Source organism: Falco cherrug, chromosome 3, assembly GCF_023634085.1.
Source record: "Falco cherrug isolate bFalChe1 chromosome 3, bFalChe1.pri, whole genome shotgun sequence".
In the NCBI taxonomy this organism is placed as follows: Eukaryota; Metazoa; Chordata; class Aves; order Falconiformes; family Falconidae; genus Falco; species Falco cherrug.
This window is the reverse complement of record NC_073699.1, coordinates 120,362,870-120,388,430: the sequence shown is the minus strand read 5'-3', so window position 1 is coordinate 120,388,430 and position 25,561 is coordinate 120,362,870. Positions and strand designations below refer to the sequence as shown.

At 41.2% G+C, this 25,561-nt stretch overlaps 1 protein-coding gene across 2 annotated transcripts in view; it reads right to left on the bottom strand.

Annotated features, from left to right (window-relative positions):
* The window catches only part of KDM1A (lysine demethylase 1A), a 37,645-nt gene extending 14,091 nt beyond the window's left edge, over positions 1–23,554 (bottom strand). The window contains exons 1-11 of one of the 2 annotated variants that reach the window (XM_055703638.1): positions 23,229–23,554; positions 20,278–20,443; positions 15,250–15,309; positions 11,439–11,572; positions 8,116–8,194; positions 7,334–7,426; positions 6,469–6,575; positions 4,528–4,609; positions 2,917–3,011; positions 706–848; positions 72–162 (exon numbers count right to left, since the gene is read on the bottom strand). In XM_055703638.1, coding sequence (XP_055559613.1) covers positions 72–162; positions 706–848; positions 2,917–3,011; positions 4,528–4,609; positions 6,469–6,575; positions 7,334–7,426; positions 8,116–8,194; positions 11,439–11,572; positions 15,250–15,309; positions 20,278–20,443; positions 23,229–23,513 — 1,335 coding nt within the window. In that variant the 5' untranslated portion in view covers positions 23,514–23,554. The remainder of the gene's footprint in view (positions 1–71; positions 163–705; positions 849–2,916; positions 3,012–4,527; positions 4,610–6,468; positions 6,576–7,333; positions 7,427–8,115; positions 8,195–11,438; positions 11,573–15,249; positions 15,310–20,277; positions 20,444–23,228) is intronic. The other variant, XM_055703639.1, reaches the window with a different exon arrangement.
* Between the last annotated feature and the right edge of the window lie 2,007 nt (positions 23,555–25,561).

Genomic DNA, 25,561 nt, shown 5'->3' with positions numbered 1-25,561 from the left:
GAAGTTTTTGTATTTTTTGCCTTTCTGAGGAACACAATGCTATCCTCTTGTTCTAAACGTCATCACCTGACCTTGTTAAGAAGGTCTTTCAATTCCTCCTGTGTTTTCACAATTTTTTTCCAGTGTTCAATCTGCTCATCCTTCACATGCTTCTCCTGCAACCTGGAAAAGGTGAGAAGTGAGAGTCAGTTCAGCATAAAATCCTCACATTATTGAAAAAACTCATTACCACAATCCAATTTGTGTAATGCAATATAAGCACATCAAGGGATATTTTAGTAAATGCTTGTATGGCAATTGGAAAATTAATACAAGTTTCTGTAAATGAGGCATACTTGACTAGCTAAAACATGAGTCTGAAGTTACCTACTATTATTAAAAGGTATGTTACTTGAAAGCTAATGGCATTTGTAATATAAGCGGTCTGCTGTATGTCCACCAATTCATATTAAGTCAATTATCCACTATCAGTTACTGTAGTAGTGACTTTCAGGAAGCTTTCAGGAAAAGATGTTTGCTCTTTTAACCATCTTTGGCATATTTTGCTTCAAAAACCAAGAAACATACACAAACAACTCAGCAGAGACCAAACAGCTGTGTTAAGTAGCTAATGCTCACTCTAAGAGCATCACAATTGTTTCAGGTATCTTTTGGAAAATCCTCCACAAAATAGGAAAGTCTATCACGAAGAGTAAAGTCACTTACTGTATGACAACCTCCAGAGCCTGACCTAGGGAGACAGGCTTATTATTGAGAACGTTAAAATCCAGCTGATGACTGAGATAGGATGTGGCTTCCAGCAGACGGTTAAATTCTTGCTCCACCATTTCATCTTTCTCTTTTGGAACCTAAGAGTCAAAAGAACAAACGTCCTTCTTAATAGCCTATTCATAAATAAGAGAATAAATACAGGCACCAAACTCAAAGCCCCAGTGACAAGACATGAGCAGCACAGAGAAAATTTTAAAAGAAACCAGAGCAATGACACAGGTTACCTTCTCTAGTGCCGTCTAAATTCACGACACCTTATAACAAACTCAAAATGCTACTTTTTCCCAAATCAGAGAAATGAGAAAGGCAGAGTACAAATAAATTCTTAGACCAGTGCTCAGAAAAACCAAAGTATCACATACCCTAAACTAGAGCAGCACTTCAAGAGTATAGCAAAAAAGTACCTGAATGGCCTTTGTAAAAAGAAATGTAGTACCCTTCACTCTCTCAAACAGTCAGACACCAAGGTTTGCACGACACAAAGTCGCTTTGCCAGGATGTCAGGCCAAAGAGCTACAAGAGCAGCTGGCAAATCACAGTGACAACCAACCTGTGTTGCACAAGGAAAGTAAACCAATTTATGGGCACACAAAGATCGCCTTACTGGAAGGCATGTTCATCAAAGCTCCACAAGTTTGCCAAAGGGACAAAAGACCACTCTGATGGTAGGATGGCTCTACACAATCACAGGGCTTTAGAAGGCTTAGCATGGCTCCATGAAGTAGACAGACAGCAACTTATCTTTTGGTGTTTTCGGTGTGAATAAGAACTATAATGCAACTTTCCTAGGATGACGGAGGAAGCACTGCAAGATACTTCCAGAATGATGGTATTCAATAGCTTGAGTGGTGCTGTTAACAGTGCTAAGCCTATCTCTTACATCATATATATGGCTCTTTGCCAACTGTTATTCACCCCTAGCTCCAAGTATACCCTGTGTTGACTGGGAAGTTATATCAGCATCTCACTGCTCTATTAGGATTCCCTCTACCACTTTGCAGCTGGCCACTTATTCTGATCCCAATGGTTATCATCTTCTAGCTCTGTAGATCCTTCCTGTCTGACATCTGCCCAGACTGAAACACTGAGTTTCACAATTAATAAAAAAATCACACTTCATCTCTAGGTACACATAAATGTAAAAAGCCAACTTTTCCAACCGCCTATAGTAAGCTGTGGATTCTTCCACTACTCTTGCATACTATTCTGCAGGTAGCATCTCCCTGGAAACATACTGCATCATTAAAGTAATTTCCCTATCTGATGGCTCTGTAATGGAACTACCTTTCTAAGAGAATCACAGCAGTGCAGAGGCAAACATGTTGCATGCGAGACTGGCTTCACAACATGAGAGCAGACTGACTGCTAGAACAGTCTACAATGTCTTTGTAGTTCTCCCTGAGTTTATTATAGCACCCTGCACTTGCATACAGTTAAGAAAAGCTGCGGGTGCCAGGTTACAGCAGGTTTGTGCCAAGGATCACTTTTACAGGCCTCTAACAAGAAGCCCAGTATCCTCATCTGTCTTCTTTTAGAAGTTACTCTTGGTACCATGTTTTAACATTCAGGATGCAGGAACACTTCCAGTCAATGCACGTGTGAGATTCAGCAGTAAACTATGATCTGCCACTAAACTATGTTCTCTCTCTAACAGAGTTCCTTGACACTACAGTAGAAATAAAGCTAATTAGGTTTGTGAATCCCAGCTCTAGAATATTATTGCTGAACTATTGAATGCATTCAACCAGCTGGAATTGGTTAGTCAGTTCTTCAAAAAGCAGCAGATGAATAGCCAGAATGAGCTTATAAAAGGAGTAGCAGCAACAACAACAAAAGCTAGAGTGCCAGCACAGCAGTCAGTTGTTTCAAAGAGAAGACAGACAACTGTAAGGAAAAACAGTAATAAATTTGGGAAGAACAAATTAAGTTAAAGTTAAGAACATATTAAGTTAAAAACTCACACAGAAAGAACAGGTTTTAGAAGAATACACGCAGATATGCTAGGATATTACTACACTGCCTAAAAATGGACACATGCTTTCATTTCTCCTTGTCCCTCTTCCTGGAAGCTATCTCCTGCTAGTAACAGCATGGTAACAAATACACCTGAGATTAAAAGGTTGATGAAAACAGTATCAGACTTACAGCTTGTCCATTTGCTTCATAAAGTGGGCATTTTTGTTTGATCTTAGCCAATTCCATATTCACTTGTTTGCTGACCACAGCCATGGGATTTCCTCCTGGAAAATATTTTGTATAGTTAACAAAGAACTTCTGCAAAATTTGTCAGCATTTAAATAAAAATTCCACAGCTAAAGCTATTTCAAAGACTAAACACACCAACTCCAGTGAATGCATTCCACTAAAGCAGTGTAACACTGCCAAAGGTCTACTCTTCACAGCCATCCTTGCAACAAGGTCATGGGGAAAAAAACCCACCACACCTGCCCACCAACACTTAAAGGATAGTATGTAAAAAGGGCTGATTGTAAAAGCAGAGTCCTAAGGTGGCAGCAACCTTAGTATGATTGAGAGTTTATATCTATAAATACAACTTCAAAACATTTGCAAGCAGAGTGTTTAAAAAGCCAAGGAAAGCTCCCAGAGCTGCACAGTAACTTCAGGAGCTTTTGAAAGTGTGGTGACATGGAACCTGAAGAATTCAGTCCCTAAAAACTTAGTGGAACTCAGGCAAGTGAATTAGTGAATACAACTTATGAAGACAAACCATGTACACCAACTGTACCTGGAAGACATGTAACTAAACAGATTAGAAAACAATCTAGGAGATTCCATGTAGAAACACAAGAAAGGCAGAAAGCATTAACTTTAAGCAACCAGAACCACTACACATCAAAGCCTCTCTGTAGGTACAGCAGAGGGAAGGAAAAGACACACACTTCTTCTTAACAGAGTAATCAGTATCAGTAACTGATGCCATCCCATAAACCAGCATTAAAGAGGAAGAAACATGGCTTGTTTGCCATTATTTTTACAACTATTTTTGAAGTCACTTAGAGAAAGGACTTTTGGGGTTTAAATCCCGACTTCAGCTTTATCTTTGGCTCTGCACTTCATCCCCCTTTCTCCCTTTTTTCCCCACGTAAATGAAAAAACATATTCCATCTCTTTGGGGTCTCTCCCATCCCATAACTTTGCTATTTATTTGCTCTTGTTTACCTTGCTCTTAGCTAGTAATCTAATCCCCTCACTACATTCCTACTGCTCCATGTTCAATTTCAGGTTGTACTTTGGAAGATCCAAGGGAACAACTACAAGAGTTACCAAGAAACTGAGTTCACAGACCTGAGCTGGGAAGCCACTGGCAGCTGGGTAAAGCAGCTTTAGGAAGGCTTGCTCAGCAAGTGTGGTGAACCCGGTTCAGATACCACCTTAAAGGAACCGGGCAAAGGAACAGACACACGAAAGGACAGCGTGCCAAGGAAAGACCAAAGAATTCCACCCAGCACAAGCAAAGAAGAATGGATCTACAACAGTCTGATGGCATGACAAGACGCCTGTGTGACTTCAGTGACCAACGAGAGCTCAGGCACCAACAAAAATCCCAGCTTTTAGTGCGGGCTGCCATCTGTTCAGAAGATTCAGCCAAAGAGGCTGAACTAGAACGTGTTATTTTTTAACAGTTAAAAATATACAATTATTTTGGTCATGAAAGGAAATAGCATCGGGTTTCAGATTTGTAACATTTGTCCCACAATTTTCTTCCCCGCTGCTTTTTATTTGGGAAAAACTCACCAAGTCCAGTTACCACCATTGCTCCTAGATCAGCCACGTAGTTCCCTTTGCGAAAGGTAGCAACTCTTCCTCCTACTCGGTCCTTTTAAAAGCACAATATATTAAACTCCCTTAACATTCAGCAATATAACTCACTTAAGAGCCTCAGCAAAGGAACACCTGATCTCAATTAATTTGCCTAAGTTAAGGAACAAAATGTTTAAGCTGCATTTTTAAAAAAAGAAACAAGGAAAGAAAAAAGATGCCTGACCTAATTTGGACACATTTAACTGTATCTACAGTAGAATTTACTACAATTTTAAAATGAATCCTTCATTGTCCCTGGATAGATTGTTACATACTAAATCCCTTCCACTTCCTACCACAAAATCCAATAGATACATAGGAAATGCCACAGCCATGCTTGAGAAAACTAAATTTTAGTGTTAGAAAAACCATCAACCCATTATTTATATCTATTCTCCACAGAAAAGCCAGCTATCAATCAAGAAGATAACTACAAATCAACTGCCCAACTTAGAAGCAGGAAAAAAAGCTTTTGGTTCTTGACCCACACTACGGACTTAAGGATAACATTAATTTTCCTACCATTTTAAATGTAACGAGGAAAAGAAAAGACACCTTTCCCTATTCTCAGTCTAGCTAGCAGGGTGATATTGGAGATAAGTATCAATTACAATTGGGCAAAGATCCCAAACAGCTACCAATCCATACAAAAATTTAAAGTTTTATTTTTAGTAATTAAATCAGCAATTCAGAAGATTGTAAACTGTCTAAAGGTTACAGAAAATGAGTGGATGCAAAGAAACTATCACCTGAATCACTGAAATCATAATGCAAGAAAACACCAGACAGCCTAAAAAAATAAAAATACAAATAAATACAGACTTTCAAGAACAGATGCAGCAGCCTAGAGAAAAATGACTGAACAATTAAGTCTGCTGCACTCTCTTTCGCTCTAGTTGTATGGAACCTGTGGAGCACAGAGACAGCAGCTCTGGCTCCCCAGCAACAAGAGCATCAGGTCTCAAAATTAAGAGCCTGAAACGTTTCTCTAATAAAATCTTAAGAAGATTATTTTAATCTGTGCTAGAAAAATGTCAGAAGTAAATATACAAAGGAAACTGAAGTCAGGAAATAAAACATAAATTCCAATTTAACTGGTGAATGGATTTATTTTAAATGTGTATCACACAAAAAATAAATATGTAAATACATATATGGTATCTATATTGAATAATATGTAAATAAATAAAATAAATGTAAAACACATTATTTCAAATGTATATCAAAATACATATTTAATGTATTTTAAATATGTATTTAACATGTGTATTTTAAATGTGAGAAAATGAGCTATTCTCAATTGATTATTGATTAGATTATATAAAAAAACCCTTTGACTTTAAAAAGAAGGAAATTCCACTTACAAATGAATATAAAAGAACACTATTACTGGAATCAGCTAGTTCACGCACTACAAAATATAGCTCTGTATAACTTTAAAGCCTCTGTGAAGCAGGCAGTAATAAACAAGGAAGGCATTAATGTAGATGGAAAAGATGCAAGAAAAATATCCTGCCTGATGTATAGCAATTCGAAACGATTCTATTTAATGGGCAAGTTCTTGAAACACAGACTTCCATTCTGCTTTCCAGTGAAAAACCAGCTCCAGTTAATGAAAGGAAGAAGATTACAGCCTGTTACCGGTGCAAGCATACGGCACTAGCACCTGACTTTACCTGTCCACCCCTGAGAAAGCACTGGCGAACACAGAGTAAGAACAGGTTTCGTACGCAGCAATACATCCCAGCTGGCTGTAACTACACACACGCTTACCCATCCTGGGCATGCTGCTGGGATACCCAGCCTCATCCTAGTACTGAATGTGGTTACTGGAGAAGTTTCCGCGTAGAAGTAAGAGAGCACAGAAACCCATACCCTGGCTTCCAGAACTGTGACATCCATTCCAAAACTCTGCAACTGGCGAGCTGCTGCCAAACCAGAGACTCCAGAACCGATAATGATCACCTTTCCGGTCTTCTTGGCTAAAGAAAGGGAAAAATAAGCTACAGGCTCCATCTATGCATTAGCACATTGCAAGCAGTCATGCTAAAGTTGCATTTAAGAGATACCAAGAATAAAACACAGCTTTCTTATCAGTTGTTCTGACAGAAAAAACTTTAACAAAACAAATACCACCAAAATAAATCTGGAGTAATTATGTGCATAATATGGCAACAGTAAAACACTTTGCCATTTCTCTCAGTGAGACAGGTACAAGAAAAATACAACAGCAGCGCATCTGTGACAAGGAAGAAAACAGGAAGAAAAATACTTCCGAAGGACAACTGTTTGAAGAAACTGATTCTTACTACTGTGGGACAAAGTATCATAGTTTTATTTCTTTCTGTCCCAGAAGAATAAAACCTAGAAAGGACAGACAAGTTCAGCACTTGTAAAATTCAAGCATCATAAAAGCACGTAACAGATGCAGTATGGTATTCTTTTTCTGTCTTTTGTTATTCAAACGAGGAAAAAGACAACTTATTAAACAGCAACAGCCAGTCACCAAATTATCTACAGAAGATTTGCAAACATTTTCCCTCTCAAAGTGATTTACTTAACACAAGGCTTCTCCATGCCAAAATAAAAACCATGAACATCTATAGCCAGATGGCTTTCCAGCCCTTTCCCCCCCACCCTCAGCACGGCAATCCTAAAAAAACCACTCAAAAATTTGTCCTAAGAAATCACAGAACATTAAAACAAAACTCTAATTAGAAACAATTTTCAAGTTTCTTACTTGGAAGGGGCTTCACTCTTTTGTAGATACCAAAGTTGATTAGACCATGCCGCTCCAGATAGCTGTGTACTCTGTGAACAAGCACCGTATCACCTAAGAAATTGTAATGTTTTAAAGTTATTCTGTACGTTCGGCAGCATGTATGTACTAAAAACATATTCACAAGCATACAGAACACACCAGCAACATTTTTATCAACACAGTAATTAACTATTCTGCAATACTTGACAGTGTATCTGCGTTCATTTCAGCATTATATTCTTCTTTAATTACTTTCTCTTTATGGCTCTCCTCCATCCTTTTCTACTTTATTGGGATCTTTTTTGAGAAGGGTGGCATGGCCTACATTTGCACGCAGTATCTCCTTGCTCTTTTGCTGCCTTCTCTCAACACAGCCCTCATGTTCAAGCTGCCTGTAACTTTTTAATGCCTCCCAGAAAACTTATGCTCAAGAAAATCTCACAGCTGCAAACTATCATGAAGTTATAGTGAACCTTAAAAGCTGCATGAGAATTCACTCACAGGGAAGTACTGTAACGACCCACTTTTTACCAGCTTTTTTGAATTCTGCTAGGGATATGTTTCTTTACCAGACGAATGAACCCTAACAAATCTGAAACATAAGCATACTGCAATACCTATTCTGTACGCGAATGCTCACAGAACAAAAGGACGCATCTGAAGTCCTCTCTTGATCCTGAGCAGCTTTTCCCCAACTAAGACTGAAAAACAATTGCAATGATACATAAAGTATGGTTTTGGCAGTAAAAGACTTGACTTACTATTGTAAGGTGCTTCTAATTGTTGGATAGTTGCCTCAAATGTCAACTGAATCTTTGGGTTATCCAACCAGAGCTGCAGCTGTATTTAAACAAACAGTAAGACACATTATACTAAGCAATACCAAAGAGATGTTTTCCATGTGTGTGTGTTTTGTTACCAAATACATTTAAGGAGATGAAACCCTCTCATGAGTTAAACTCTGGCATTGCTATCCAAGCCACACTGAACTTTGCCTTCCAGTGTTCTTCAAGGTGCATCAAGTTAGCAATCTCCCAATTACAGACACAAGAAAACATACACTGAAAGAACAAAAGCTACAAAATAGAAGTGCCAGAATGCCTGTATGTACAGCCTTCCTTCCACCTGCATGCTAAGTGCAATATGTGTGATATTTTAATTGGACATACAACATCCACCCGCAGCTGACTCTTCAGCATCAAATTTCACATTATTTTTGTAAAAGCTACAGAAGTACCTGTCGTCTTACAAAGTTTATTTATCTCAGACCTTTAATCATCTAATCCATCTTTCACCACTGATGTAAGACACTACCATGGACTACACTGGCCATGCATACACAAGAAAAAACATTTAGAGGACAGTTAAAGTTCAAAAACCAAGCAGGAAGAGCTGCCTGTGAAATATTATTTATGTCACTTCATGCTAGAAAAAAAAAAGGCGGCACAGAATAATAGATTCACAGCTGTTTTCCCAACAGAACTCCTACTTCATGGCACGGACAGCAACAGTTAATAAATAACATTTTACTGTTCAATGCCTAGATCTAGGTCATACAGAGCATCTCCACACCATTTTACATTCCAGAATTAGTCATTTATTTGGGTATTTCTCTACAATTGCACTACCAAACTTCACAGCTCCTCACAGATACCAAGGTAGAAATCATACAAGTACAATGAATAGGCAAGATTATGGAGGAATTTCCATATAATTTGGGAAGCCAGTGGAAGCGAATTTCATCTTTAGCACAGTACTTTCTTCTACTCATTTTCCAAGTCATTTCAAACAATGTTCTGATAGTTTCCAAGTGTGAAACTAACCATTTTGTAGTACTAAGTCCTGTAACGTTAAGATTTCATTCTCAGTTGGAAGAGTGAAAAGCCCACAATCTGTATTTTTATATATAAATCTCTATGTGTATGTATATATATACATATAAACAAATTACTTCCATTATTCACATTAGTTTACTTTTATTTAAAATTCATTTTTATCTGCTATGTTGTCGCCCAGTTACTCGTAAGTCTTTATCTTTTGTAGTTCTCATTTTACTACCCAAAATAACTTTATATGTGCAGAAAATGTCCATTTCTTTACAAATTCTGATTTTTAGACCCCCTATGAATACAAAGAACAGTGAAGGCCTTAGAAGATTTTAAAGGCTTCAAACCACAACTACCCTGCAATATCACAACAGATTATTTATCCTACAGAATCTGCTTTGTAAATTTTTATTATCTGCTTTAACCAACAGTAATTTACCAAGAGCTTTTACTGCTTTGGGTTGTTTGTTTGGTTGGTTTTGTTGTTTGGTTGGTTTTTGTTTTGGGGTGGGGGTGATTCACATAGATCACATGAAGCGGATCTCCTTTGTTCACTTTGTCATGAGTCCTTTAGAAGAACCTGGTGAGCCTTCCAAAATAAGTTTTTACTTACAAGGTCATTCATTCAATTCTTGATTCCATTTGTTACCAGGCAAACTGGAAATATCAGACTTACTAGCCTAACCCCTCTAACCTCCGGGAACTCTGGGTGGTTTTGTCCTCGTCAGTATTTTCAAATCCCTTGGTACCGCACACTGCAGTTCACAGCTCTTCCTGAGTTCTGCTGAGCACTGGGTTTATATTACCATCTGCTCCATCTGCCGTTTTACAACCTCTGGTATCCCAACCGGAGAAGATCCCCTCACAACTCCCTTGGAAAGGGGCTCCTGCTCAGGAACTGAGCTCGAAGTTCCTCCATAGTGAATAAGGATCAAAGACCAGCAATGCAGCTTTGCTAGTGCTAACCCTTTCCAAGCATTCCTTTAAATCCCAGTCCGTTACTAGTTTCAGTGGAAGGCTTTTCTGCTTCTAATGTGTTTGTAAAAGGATTACTCACCATCATTTTGAGCAAAATGTTGTTCAAACCTTCTGGCTTGACTTGGTCTGTTTTTATGCATCTCATGACTATCAAAAGTTACAACTTAGGTTTAATTGGAGGGAGATTTCAGAGGAAAAGCAAAAAAATCACACTCTTAGCACAAAGATGTCCACCATGCATAAATTTCAAATAACTTCTTTAAGTTATTAAGCATTGGGTGCTACCATAGTTACACACTGTGATGCCCTTTGATTGTCTTAAGTCTGTGAAAAAAACTGAATGATACATAAGGTGTTTTATCTTTTAACTGTGGTAACAAAGCAATTTTGGAAATATTTCTTGCTTTCATACTGTTAATTTTTCTAACATGACTTAAGTTTTCTAAAACACTCTTTTTTAAATACAGGTAAAAGCCCTGAACCGTGTTTGTGTGCCAAGGAACCTAAAAGCACTGTCACAATTTAAAAGCATCATCTGCAAAAGCTACTACTGTTTAAGTTCTATTAAGGTTTAAACTTCAGGCATGCTTGCCTGAACTCAAGTGAATCAACTCCCCAGTGAATTATTTGAATATTGCCCCCTCTTTCTGTATTTTAAGTTGTAAGGAAGTTTTGAATTGGGAAGAAATGCTACAAACATTCAGAAGCAGAGTTTCATTTCTTTACTATTATGATTTCTTTTACGAAATCAAAGCTGGCAAAGTAACTATTTGGTTCTCAGAATAAGCCACATGACTGGCTTGATGTCTCAATATTACAGCAACTGTGTGCTATGCAAAGTGAAAAAACCCCACAAAAAGCTGAGAGGTTTGCCGTATTCTAAGCAACAATGTATTTGATTATTATTTTTAAGTATTCCACAGAGACTTCTTTAAGCTGAGATTAAGTAATAGAGCATTTGCAGCAGCTTTCTGTTTGTTTCCTTTTTAAAAGCTGTATTAGCTGAATCATGTAGTTTTGATGGCTGGTAAGACTGTGTTTTGGATACGGTAAATATACTACAGATTCGTCGTGCTGCCTCACAGCATTGCATCAATCAAGAACTGGGTAACGCCTTCCCTAGCAACTTAAAGAGTATGATAGGATGCCAGAAATGAAACCCCACCACCTCAAAATCAACAAACCTTCCAACTGTTAAGACATGAGAACTGCCAAGAAGTCTTTATAACATACACAAACATCCTACCCTTTTTTGATCAATACTTTCACAGTAAACTTACGGTGCGGTTCCTGATGTACAGAAACACCTTCTGAGTCTGCTGTGGCCCACTGATTATATCAGGGAAGCAGGCAGCTTCTTGAGATGTCATACGGTCATGGGGAAGTCTACTCTGGAAAGCGGCACCCTCCACACCTACAATAAAAAGACAAGTTGTCTACAGGCACTGCAAAAGGAACTGCCAAGTAAGTATTTTTATACTACCCTTCCTAGCCAGTGCACCTGGCCATGAGGTGATATAGTGGCCAATTTTGTATCATACTTTTAGTCCTTTTACCTACTTCTGCAAGACATGGAGGTTCCCAAGTCAACAGTTCTTTGCATTACAGGCATCATCTAGGGTTAATGAAAAAGCTATACTACAGAGGGAAAACAAAACAGAACAACCCTGAAGAATAAGGGGAGCTGAGGCACATATCAATATAATATATATTATTTCATAAAGAAAGTATATAATATAAATAAAACATAACTGCTTTAGATGCTGTCCTCCATTTGTATGGTTTCCAGTTTCTACCACAATATGAAAAACGTTTCTGAACCCATTCAAAGCCAAAAGATCTTTAAGATACAAGCACAATGCCTACAGTCCCCTCTCACCTGCTTTTCAAGGTTTCATTTGCACTGAATTCAAGCTAGAGGAAACCGTCTTAACCTCTCCTTTTGCATATTTTATACATTCACAACAGGCAGCGAAATGAAATACAATCCTACGTGTGCTCTTCCTGTGCCTCCTCCTCAAGTGCTGCCTACAATCAACAACTACAGATTTCTGACTTTTCCTTTTAAATGCTCCACATGTAAAAGACTAACATTGAACATATACATGAAACATTTTCTTTATGGAAAGACTTAATTCATAAAGGCACCTGTATTTCTATCAACCCAAACACTAGCAATGGAGTAATAATACAGTACTCTAATGCTATGTAATAATGCACTCTACATTCCTCAATCTCATTTGAATGTTAGCCTATAAATAAAGCAACAAATCAAGACACAGCTACATAAAGTGCTACAGCACGAGTGCAGAAAGCAAATCTTGCAAGCACAGTGAGCAAAATGAAATACTGAGATGGGAAATACAGCAAGAACAATATAAATCTTGTACGTCCTAGAAAGTGACTTAAGATCAGGACAGACAGGAGAGGACGTTCTATCTGGAAAGATACAAGCCAACATATCCCCAAGGGGAAAAAAAAATACAGGTAATGCGGTAAGAATAAGATCCGATGTTGCTGAAACTGGAATTGTTCAAAAGATTATAATAAATATCAAAGATAACATAAGCTTGCTGTGTGTAACACTAACAAAGACAACTGAAAGTTTGAAGTTCATGTGCAGAGAGAGGTACACGTCGCTGTACTGAGGAAAGGAATTATCTTCTTTCAGTTCTGGTGCAACTACACACACCTTTAATTTTCAAGCATTTTTACAACCCAAAGGTGAAGAAAAAAAATTTAAGCACGGAAATAGTTGTGAAGCTAAAAAAATTCATTCACAAGCAAAGATTAGAAGATCTAACTGTGTGATGACTCAAGGTAAAGAAAACTGTCTATAGTAATTTACAGGAATTTTACAAGAGAAAAATAGAGGCTACAGAACACTGCAAGAAAGTAAAATAAAATTAACAACAGGAAAAGCTGACACACCCACACCCCTTCTTGACACTAATATTTAGCTATGCGAGAAGTTCAGCTTCTCCAGCAATAAACATCCCCCAGCCCTTTTGTTGTCCTTCGGTCTAAAATCGGACCAACTGTGTGAACACGTACATATGCTAAACTACGAACTCCATAAAACTGTGCCTGTAAATCAAACCAAAGTTACCAAATCTCTGATACTTCATTCATGTTAACAAATTTTAATTAAGGTTCTAGATCATCAAGCGTTAGCAAAAAGCTCACTCGGTAGCACAATTTTCGGAGAATGGCCAGTTAAAGATTTGAAACGCTGAGCCTCACTCCATCTTACAGGCTTGTACTAAAATGTGTGTGCCTTCTCCAGGTATCTGCTAAAAAGCATTAACTGTCACGCAGTGATCAACTACCAGGAAACTCTCAGACTTGGATTTAAGGCAATCCACCAGTTTCTTGAAAAGCTTTCTGATTTATTTCTTCAAACTGAGAACCCTGAGAAACTGGTGCTCCTAACAGCCTTGGAAAGAACTCCAAGGTGGGTTTTTTTGGTGGCTGGTTTTTTTTGCAACACCACATGTCTTCTATGGCAATACCACCACTTGAAAATCAAAATGTCAGAATAGCTCCGGATTAGCACCAGTATTTAGAAAAGACAAAAAAAAAAAAAAAAAAAAAAAAAGAAAAAGAAAGAAAAAACCCAACACACAACCCCCCCCACCATAATAAGATTTAACACCAGAATTTAGAAATAGCTTAGCTGTTACTAGCGAAGATTTCATTGTATTTGGCCCAACCAACAGAAGATCCTATAAAAACTAAACGTCCTTGAATTTACTTCTGCAGCTACACAACTCAAGGTTAAGTCATGTTCAGACTGATTAAATCCAACCGACCCCACACCCTTACTGCTTGTGGTTCACAAAAGCAACACTTTAAAGGGAGCACCGGTTCAGAACTACACCTGCTTTCCTTGGGGCAGGCAGCTCTTTCGTGACTGCAGGAATGGGTCTGCCTGGACCAGGTTCTCATCTCCTCTTCACACACATTCGCACACACACTTGCCACTTCCTGACATTCAGCATTAGCAACTAATGTGTTGAAGTTTCATTGTCTTCCCAAGTGAAGAAATTTTAAGGGATGCTGCTCATTTAAAGACTTACTGAAACATGTGCAGATGAAGAACACTCTGAAGGTAAGCTTTTCGGCTGCTGAACTGGACAACTGTTAAAGCATACCCTCAGCATATATATAAAAATCAAAATATGCGGAATTTCCAAAGAGCCAATGCCTGCCTAAAAATGAAATCGGCAATGCATCATTAAGCCCGTAATCGATAATAATCAGAAATTCTCTGCAAGTGGCAAGATCCAAAACATAACTAGGCTCCTTTGCTTAGAACAGCAAGGATGTACTCTCAGATGAATATCTTGAAGTTATATTTGCTCCAAAAAGAGCAACTTGGAGGTACAGAATAGGTTTTGGAGCTTTCAGCTCCTTTGCTTAAAACCCTAACCCTCAATCCTCAAGCGAGAGCAAAAGTGGCAGGGTTGGAGGAAGATTTTCAGTAGCACTCTAAGTACTTAAAGAGTAAAGACACCAGTTCTGTGAATTAAGCAATAAATGTATACTGCTAGCATCAGTACTTAGGTCAAATGTCAAATGCAATTCACAATCCAGTCCACTGAGAAGCAGACTATGAATCCCCCCAACAGGTAAATCTCCTGGGCTAAGCGCCGGCACCCAGCTCAGACAGACACCCTTTCAAAAGAAAAAAACAAAGGAGCAAAAAGGTACTCCACACTGTTTCTTCAGCAGATTAGAAAAAAGCTCTACTGTGCTGAAGCCCAGGGCTTTCTGCATCATTCTACGTTGTAGAAACTGGCTAGGTAAGAAATGTCTTTTTGCATGTTTGGACTCCTCTCAACCTGGAGAGGAGTGGAGGGATGAGAGATCGGCCTGAGGCATTTCAACATAGGTTAGCGTCCTTTTCCACAGTTGGTACAGACCTCAACTGAAATCTGAAAATACCCCTCACTTTTTTAACAGGTGGGTAAACAGCTCCTGCATCTCCTGCTAAATTCTGGACAACCACACCCATGCGCACTTGCAAGCATCAATCCCTAACTTGGCGGCTCTTGCTACTAAGTGGCAAGCATCAAATGCCACCCTCACCTGATGCTTGGCCGTCTCCATACCCTCCAGAATTGTCGTCTTGAAGTCCTCCTGCTTGCCCTGTGGAAGGAAAGAGGAGAACTGAGGGACCTTACTCCATAAGTTAAACCATACTGGACATAAAGGCCCGGCAGTTGGCGTTTTAGGTATTAAATTTCACCAACTAACTAAACCCATTTTCTGAGAATCCCATCTTCTGGAACCTAGATTCAGGGCATCGAACTCTGTGGTCTTCTAAAGAATTATCCATGTTACTGGAACGCTTTATATCAGACTTTATGGGAAATAAAGAAGTACACAATATGTAGCATTCCTGGTGGCTAAATATGTATGATCAACTTAATGGCTAGGATTTGAATAATAGGATTACATTTCTTACTGCCAAGATCTGGTGGATGGATAGCATCAGATTCTATGGATCTCAAACCATAAGAATTTGATAATCTTGCCCTTGGTATTCCCAAGTCTCTCCATGTGCAAGGGGATAGTTTGAACCACTCTGAAAAGCCTCTTTCAAGAGAGCCTTGCTTTTCCCCACCCCCCCCATAAACCCTTCCTTGACACTTGATGATGGAACTATTTTTCGAAAGGCTCAGACCACTTATTTTGGCTTCAGTACCCTTGACACACCAACAGCATTCTAACTATGTCCACGTTCGAAGCCAAGTACACATCAATACCACTGATCAGTGATGTGATCAATACCCAGCACTGAAAGACATCAGTCTTCCAATGTATCCAGGGCTGAAAACATGAGGAAAGGCAAAACACTCATTTGAAAGATTCGAGGAAGTCTCAAAATTACCTTAGCCCGCATTTAAGTCCTAAACAGCAGCCTTGACAGGACTACAACAACCAGGAGCAGGGCATTTCTAGAACAGAGATGAATACAGCTGCAGTGTCTGCAGGAACAAAGCTAATACAGGTCACCTCGAACACTGCTCATCTTCACAGGAGATGCTAGCTCTGAGTTTAGCTCCTAAGCGTTACTCTTCCAGTCAGATGTTTGCCTGAAGTCTTGTCACCTCCAGAGCGCAGGACACCGTTGAAAACTCAAAGACAGCTGAGCACTGTTCAGCAGCTGCACCTGTACCGAGGCTCTTTCAAACCAAGTGCTCCAATAGTCAGCAAAGTTTGTTTTCTAAAGTCCAAACAAACCCCCACTGAACAAACCGCTGAGGTCAAGTTAGCTAATTCAACAGTCACTTCCTAGAGCACAACTGCTCAAGGTGTCATCTCCAAACTGGGAAGAGTAAGGTCTAACCTGAGGCTGTGTTCACATGTACAACTACTCTTTAGAGTTTAGGACTGGGTGGACAATTTTGCCAGAATGTTATCTGAGGCTCTCTGGGGACACACTAACTTAAAAGAATTTCATCTGAACTACAAATTTAACTCCTAAAGCAAGACACAGAAAGCAAACCAAGCGTTTTCATACTTTGATAACCTGGATTAACATCTGGAATGTTGTAAGATTACACATCTACAGATAAATAGGAACTGAAACAAGAAAGACATTTTCACTCAGCTACAGTAGAGGAGCAATAGTCAGTACTTTTACATAATCAGTCTACCAAAAGGGAAGTTCAGAAACTTACAAGAGAGACTGTGACAAATAATTGTCTTCTGACAGGCCTCAGACAGAAGACCCAAAGTTGGGATTCTGTGAACTAACGTATCTGAAATAGCAAGAGAATACTCCTCACTTCATCTACACTAAGTACTTTGCTGGGAACATTACAAGACCTGCTTCCATTCTGGGAGAGACTAACACAACTCAAACATTAATATTTACACTCCACCAGAGGCCATAAATTTGCAGGAAAAGTTATGAAAACCTTCCATAAGTCAAGAAATTGAAAAAATGCTGAAATCAGCCTGTGGCATTCATTATGCCTGAATCAGCAGTCACAACGAGTACAAGGGATAAAATTGCTCTTGGTTTACTTACAAAAAGAAATCACTATTTTCCTCGTCTGTTAATAACAGCTAAGCCATTTTCAACGTTAAGTCAAAAAAAAAGCATCACTGTTACTGCTTGCTTGGATACCATTCTAAAAGCTACCCAGTCTAAGTACTGAAGTGTGGAAACAAGCCCTGCTAGTAGAGGTTGCTTCTCCTCCCCCATAAGAAAGTCATGTTCCAGCTGCAAAGGAACAAAGCAGCAAGCAAACTGCTGATCCACGTTAACATCAAATTATTGCAGCTGAACACAACATGTGCAGCAGCGGAATCTGCCGAAAGTCTCAAGGTAACACAGTAATGGACCATGAGCTGAACAGCAACCAGGAAGAAGGTTTAAAAAGGAGTCCACTTCATACAATCAACAATAGTCTTAAAATAAAGAATAGTAGGCACATGATTATCATCAAGTACTCAATTTAATTAGGAAAACAGATAAAGCCAGAAGAAAGACAGAAGCAGAGCACCACTACGTTTGACTGTTCACTTGCCCTTAATCTGGATGATCTTCAGTCTCAAACTTCCTTGGAAAAGAACAGCTAGAAACATAAGATTACCACAAAGTAAGAATACTGACAAAACTAAAAAGACAGAAGCTGGTAAGGAAAACATTCAGGAAGCTATATAAATGAAAATCCAATTTGGTGAGGGCAAAGAAAAAAGATCCTTAGAGGAGAAAAACAAAAAGAAGCAAGGTCCTTGATTTCAAAAGGGATATGGGCAACCACCACAAATGTCATTCAGCACTGGAAGTGAGTTTGAAAGCTTTTTGTTATCAGACAATATTTCTCAAGTAAAAAAGAGGGAAGATAATTTCTTCATAAAGTATCTTAATCGTGAAATATTGTTACACCTTTTAAAACTGCTCTGCGAAAACATCCAGTAAATCTTGCAAATCCAGACTATAACCATCTGCATAGCCAAAACATCTGGAATTCCCCGCAGCTGAACACATTCATGGAACCCACACCAAGACCAGCATTTCACTGTCACCTGAAGCGTGATACTTAGTAACCTCCTCCTACTGTAAACTGTCTGTGAGGATGGACTAATGAAATCCCAGCTACTGTCACTATTATATTTTTAAGTCTTTTCAACACAAAAGGTCATAATCGATAACGTGACAGCTTTATACATCTGCTGCATTACCTATGTGATTCCAGGCTTTAAACATAGAAAGGAAATTATTAAGGTCTGCAGTGAGAATAAATTAACATTAATACACAGCTAACTTTTTGGATATTGTTAAATTTTCAGTACTAATCCTGCTCTAATATTACTGTCCTACTTAATATTTCTTACTGAACACTTGTATTTTCGCTTCAAAGGAGTGACAAAGAGAGAAGACCTCAGTTATAAACACTGCTTCTATATACAGCAGACTCCATGCCTCTTACTGCTAATGGCTGTTTAGATTAGAAGTTTCAATGCACCTCAACAGCCATATGATGGCTCAACAGCATAAGATGACCTGACGCTCTCGATACTTGCATTAATAAAGATAGGGAGATCCATCAACGTATACAGTTTCAAGACTAGCTATAGAATGACAACTGAAAATCTGTTGTCTTCCTACATCACTGCTTCATACATATCACAGGATTTCTAGGAATGGAGAAAGGATATGACAACCTGAAATCAACTTATTTCTAGGCAGCTGAATAGAGCTTGTTTTAAAATTGGTTATATTTAGACTACTAAACACAGTGCTTGCAAAACAACTGCTTAACAGACTGTTGTGTATATAGGACAGCATGAGTCTATCACTGCCTATCTTCCATGTTTATTCCTTCATGGGATAAAACACTAATTCACTGATTATGCCTCAAACTGATTTCAATAATCATTCTCAGAGGCGCAAAATGGCATCTGAGAAATATCAGAAGTGTGCTACTATTAGGTCTCAAGGATTAAACCCTAAGTCTAAGCTAATTCAATAGTGAACATAAGATACTTGCTTCATTACACCTATTAAAATTCCATTTTTGATAGATCAGCTACAACTAGGGGTAGAGAAGATTTTTATCATTGCAAGTACTTCAGTCAAACAGATGAGCTACAGCATTCCTGCATCAAGCCAGAAGCCAACAGCCACAACTGAAAAGAGATTACAGGGGCAAGTCCTAAGAGATAAAACACAACCATGGCTTTTAATATATTTTCTGAAACTGAAGATAAGTATGCACAAACTGACATCTCAAACCTGCCAGCCAAAAAGAAGCCAATTAAGAGGAGAAGAACTGAAGACCAGCAGTTATTCATATCAGTCATGAAGCAGCCGAAGTTTACCTACTACTAGATTTCAGCTATTGCCTAAAATCAACTAGCACACACACCATCTCATGAAATCTCTCCAACAGCTGAACTTTGCAAAAGCATGATTTTGTAGATAGTAAAGTGATAGATCAACACCAGACCTAACTAACGGTGGTAGCTGTAAACACAACAGAGGTAAAGAATGGACAGGGTACTGCTAATACCATACATTTCAAAAGATGCTTCCTGAAAAGACCGATCAAAAAAAACTTTCCAATGTAAAGTGAAGCTTTACAACTCTGTCAAAGGTAATGAATGAGGAAAGCACTAAAATTTAAGCATACAGTATCCAACCAGAACTTGATTAGAGCTATAGTTTAAAGCCACAGGAATCACTGTAGATTAAATCTGTTCTCCTGCACAGAACCTCCCCCAGTAAGTCTAAGCTCTGTTCTCTCAGAGGAATAAGTGACTGTTGGTACATGAGCAGGTGTGGCAGCAAAGTGCCAAAGAGGCTATTCTGGTCAATAAGCTTCCAAAGACAAGTCAGTAAGGATTGTAAGCATCTAGTATGAGAGGTCTGATTTAGTTTAGAATTAGATCCTGCATATTCCCACCTTTATCAGGCTGCTTTTCTGAGGTTTTCCCCTCCTTCCACATATGGGGCCAGCAAAGAAAACACTGTAGAACAATCATTCAAAACCAGATCAAAACCAGACACGGGATCCATGATGCTGCACTTGACCCGGCTTAATTTCTGGCAATAGAACAGGTAAGTAGTGTCTGAGGAGAAGGTCTCTCTCTACTCACCAGATGGCTCTTCTGGCTCGCTTTCATTCTCTTCTTCTGCAGGAGCCGGTGGAGGTGGTGGTGGCAATTTTTTCTCTTTCTCAGCTTTAGCATTTCTCTCTTCTTCAGAGTAATACTCATCTTCTGACAGGTTTGCAAGACTCTCATCCATCTCTCTATACTCCACCTGTAAAAAACACAATAGAGGATAAACACACTGAAGACTCTTTTAAGTCTCACTACTAAAATGAACATTGCAAGCACAGAATTACTTACAGCTCAAACAAAAGGCCTGAGTTACCTTACTCAGTCTTACTACAGTCTACCATATTATAAAACCTTCAACAGCTTAACAAGTGCCATGTTTTTACCTCCACTAAAAAAAATAATTGTTTTCAGTACCTAACTGACGGATAGTAGGAGCTTTCCAGTCATATTGAGCCCAGTTTATGTGTATTTGCTATATGATCGTTCAACCTTTCTACTTTTTTTCCCTTCCTTCACCTCCCTGTTGAAGTGAGGGATAACAAATCGCCTCTGTGTACAACCCATATATTCCAACTTGAATTCCAGTCAAATGTGGGTGACCAAAACTGTACACGAGATTTCCTGAAAAAAAACCATCTATGTACAGAGACTTATCTTGCACAGATAGTCAGTCTTCTGTTTACTGGAAATCTTGCCCTGGTACAGACGATCACATTTGCCTCCTCTCCTGGGTTATCACACTAGTGGCTCAACACAAGACTCCAAAAAAATAATGAAAAATTATTACCATATTTTTTGTTCTATTCCCCAGCAAAAATAAATAATATTACTGGCTAAAAAGACTCGCTCCAACTTAAAGGAACACAGAAAACCCCAAGAAATAACCTAGAAGGGATGTATCTCATACTGTTTAACAAACCAAGCTTTTTTCCAAAGTAAGAAAGCTTTGTATATTGCTGTTGAATTTACCTACCTACTGGAAAGGAAAAAAGCACTTTTCACAATATGCAGCCATGGGACAAAAAAAGAAAGCAGCTAGTGACCCTCCAACATCCTACAGTTCAGCTTCTACTATAAGATGACAAAAACAACTCTGCATTTCTCATCAAAAGAATAACAAATCTTTCACAGTTGAAGTTCAGTCATTATGAAAGGGCAATAATGGGGACGATTCAAAGTAGCACTTGGAAGCACAGGAAAGCCTAAATTCAGTAAACCACCAACACACTCCATCATCTGCTACCTTTTCAAAGTTTACATTCCATCCTGCCAAGCACATTCAGTTTTTCATGCCGTTGAGCAAATGTTGCACCACCAGCATCTTTTTTGAACTCCCTCTCTGAGGCAAGTTACAATGATCCCAGAGCGCTGTAAGCGCAGTATCACAGGTATTTGAAACCAACACAAACTAGTTCTGCCCTAAGGCCCTCTAAAGTCTCCCATCCTCCTTGAACTCACACAACTTCAGAAAACGATCAAGTCAAAAAACCCCTGAGCTTTTACCTAGGTTTATTTTTAACCTGCACACTCCCCAACTGAGCTCACACCACAAACATTCATAGTTAAGGTGACCCTGTGCTAGCCTGAAGCTACCATGGGGATATACCGTGCTAAAAAGAGATTAACATCCTTAGCAAATGGGTATGGTCAATGCAGAGAAACATCATCGCAACACAACCCACAGATAGTACACCAACTCATACTTGTTAACAGACCACTATAAAACAAGAAAAACCTAGATACACTGCCTCTGAAGATCACAGAATGGTTTGGGTTGGAAGGGACCTTTAAACACCACCTGGTCCAACCCACGGACAGAGACATCATTCAGTAGATCAGGTTGCTCAAAGTCCCATCCACCGTGGCCTTGAACGCTTCCAATGACGGGGTATCCACAACTTCTCTGGACAACCTGTTTCAATGTCTCACCATCCTCATAGCAAAAAATTTCTTCCTTATGTCTGATATACGTCTATCCTCTTTCAGTTTAAAAAATGCACCAGGCTGAACCATCCAACAGCTCCTACATGCAAAGAGCCAGTCCAGCTACCACATCACAGAACAGCTCTGAAAAGCAAGACATTCAATGCCACAGTACAACAGACAGAGCACCTAAAAGTAACTTCACCTTCCCTGTCAAACACAGCCAGCTCTGCGCACAACAAAGATCTTCAGTCTTCTGCAACAAGGTTACCAATGAAAAGTTTCATGAGAAAAGGTGATGCTCTTGCATGTTCAGAATAACCTACAAGAGTTACCTACCACTGGCCTAAATTACTAGACACTGTTTACAGCTTTTAAATTTATTGCTAAATCTCACCCTTCACATAGCATTGGCTCAACTCTCCAACAGTAGCTGGGGGAAGCCAAACAGCACAGTGAATGTGGGCATCACCTCTGTAACCAGTCTTGCAACACCAGCATCATTCCATGCACGCAAGCCTCAAGAGAATCTGCATCCGTACACCCGCAGTAATCACGAAAATAAGATCACGAGAACCCAGACGCAATGCTGGGGTGGTTTGGGGGCTTCTTTACTCCTTGCTATCTGACCAGGCAGCCCTGCAAAGCTCCAAAACCTGTTGCAGGCCGCTCTCCTTCGTGAAAGTGCGTTTCTGCCCCAACCTTGTGAAGGTGCGGTATGACAAAACAAGATCCTGATCTGCATTAGCTTCTCCCACGCCCGCCTGCCTATCCTGGAGGCGCACCCGCCTCCCCGGCGCAGCACACGCACCGCCTAAAGCCGGGCCAGGCCGGGGAGCCCGCTCGGCCCCGCGCAGGGAGCGCCCAGCCCGCCCCCCGGGAGCCGGCCCCGGAGCGCCCCTAGCCCGCCGGCCGCGCCCCGCAGGAGCGGGCCCAGCAGCCGAGGCACGTCCCGCCCGAGGCCGCGGCCCCCGCCAGACCCCCACTGCGCCGCGGCGCCAGGCCGGAGGGGTCCGGCGGGGCCGGGCCGCAGCCCGAGCACCCCGCCCCACCCCACCTACTTTGGCCCGCTTGCGGCGGCTGGTCCTGCGACCCTCGGGGGTCTCGGCGATGCCGGTGGTTTCGGCGCCGGGTGCAGGTGCGGCACCGGCGGCCGGCGGCTCGGACAGACCGCCCGGCGGCGAGGCCCGCGGCGGCTCCTTCTTGCGGGGAGTGCGCTCCGCAGACCCGCCGCTCTCGGCAGAGGAGCCCAGGGCCCCCGCGGCGGCGGGCGGCGGCACCGGCGCCTCAGGCCCGCCCTCGCCGCCCGCCGCCGCCTCCGCGGCCTTCTTCCCCCCCGACAGCATCGCCCCGGCCGCGCCGCGCCGCCCCGCACAAAGGAGCCGCGAGCGCGCCGCCCGCCCCGCCCCCCGCCGTCACCTCCGGGCCGCCGCGCGCGCGCACTGAGCCGCTCGTGCCGGCCGCTGCCGCGCGTGCGCAGTGGGCCCAGCCGCCGCGTCGGGGCCGGGTCGCGGGCCGGGTCACGGGGCGGGCGCCTCAGCCCCGGCCGCCCGCAGAGCAGGCTGGGAGGCCGCCTCAGGCCGGCATGGCCCGGGGGCGGGGCGGGGCCCAACATGGCGGCCACGGCTCCGCCTGCTGCCAGTGGTGCCGGCGCGCTGCGGCCTTCGCTGTTCTACAGCCGCCATCGCTGCCTCGAGTTCCAGAATGACTATTTTTACCTCAGGCACTGCCGTTATCCAGGGGAGACCTGGTTACTGGCCTGGCCTCGCAGAGTTCGTTGCCAGGTCTGTGCCCTGCAAGCCTCCCAGGCGCCACCGTTAGCCACCTTCGCACGCTGGAATGATGCGCATCCACTCGCTTTCATGCCCTTAGGGAACCTTACCTGTGCATACATCTCCGCCACAATTCTGCGTACACATCAAACCCAGATACAAATGGCAGGACCTGTTGGCGACCAAGAAAAGTGCGAAGCCCAGTGGCCATAGCCATCCTCTGTGGACGTATTTCACAGCACAAGTTTCAAGTCCCCTGGGACGTGCCATGACTGCTGAAAGGGAGATGTTTGTGCCTATTTCCATAAAGCATTCCAGTCCTTGTCCTCCTTTCTCCTTCCAGGGTCTGGGACTTTTCCTCACCATGTCCTCTGTCAAGCTTCTACTTAAGACCACAAGAAAAAGCTGGTGAGGCAGGGAACAGGGAGCTGGAGCTGTCAGGTTTGGGCAAGCCACTGATCAATGCCCACCAGCCTCGCAGGTGCCTGCGTAAACTGCCAGAGATGCTCTGCTCTGAGTCCCTCTGCCTTGAATATTTGAACATTATTAACTAAAGGTAACATTAACTAAAGGTAAAATTATTGTTTTTACCTCAGGCACTGCCATCACTCCAGGGGAGCCCCCGCTTACTCGCCTGGCCTCACAGAGCTCTCGCTAATTTTCTTGCCTGTCTCCTCAAAACTGGTCATTAATCAGAAGGGATGCTTGGCTGATTCTAGTAGACCCACCTTGGCATCAAGGTGGTTTGTATTGGTTGGTCATGTAGCTGTGTGGACCCCTGTAGGAAGACTGAGACACCAGAGAAGGCAGCAGCTACACAGAAAGATTCAGGTGTGATTTAACGATTCTCAGGAACAGAGGAAGCAACTAGTGTCTGTAGAAAGTCTGCAACGTGTAGGTGATGCATTCCAGATGTCTGCATAGGCAGACAGGCAGAAGGTCAACAGCACACACTGACAAACAGTGCCAGTGCTAAGAAGCAGCTGGAGCAGACTGGAACCAACTCTGAACCTTTGTTCACAGAGTTTGACAGTGAAATCCAGCTGAGAGAATTAGAGAGGTCAACTCCAAACAGTGACAAGGAAGAAAAGGAAGCAACAGGCAATTGCCATAACAGCATGATCCTCACCTGTAAGCCTAAGTATTGCAAGTATTTCATACTTCCATGGGAACTGGCATTTCCTTCATTATCCCACTTTAGTCTCCTTTTGTTTGTGTTTAGCCAAATTTCTGAAATAGCCACAAAATCAACTGTTGAGTTTAAGTTTTACCTCACGGGTGAGACAAAGGAAAGCCCATTTAACATGTTTTCCATAGGCTTACACCAACCAGCATCTCAAACTCAAATCCTGACATGGTTTTTTACTCTTCTGAATTGACAGATTCAAGTTAATCCTTTTATTTTTAAGGGCCATTTATTAAATGCAATTAACATGACAAATATCGGCTCCTCTATTTGTATTTGTATATATATTTGTCAAACTGTCTCCGAAGTCCATATCTATAGTTTAGCTTCATATTCACTAGGGTATAAACATAACTAGAATTAAGGCATATAAAGGGCTTCCAGCAACATCTTGTATCATGTCACAGCTGAGAATCATCATACCCATCATAAGGCA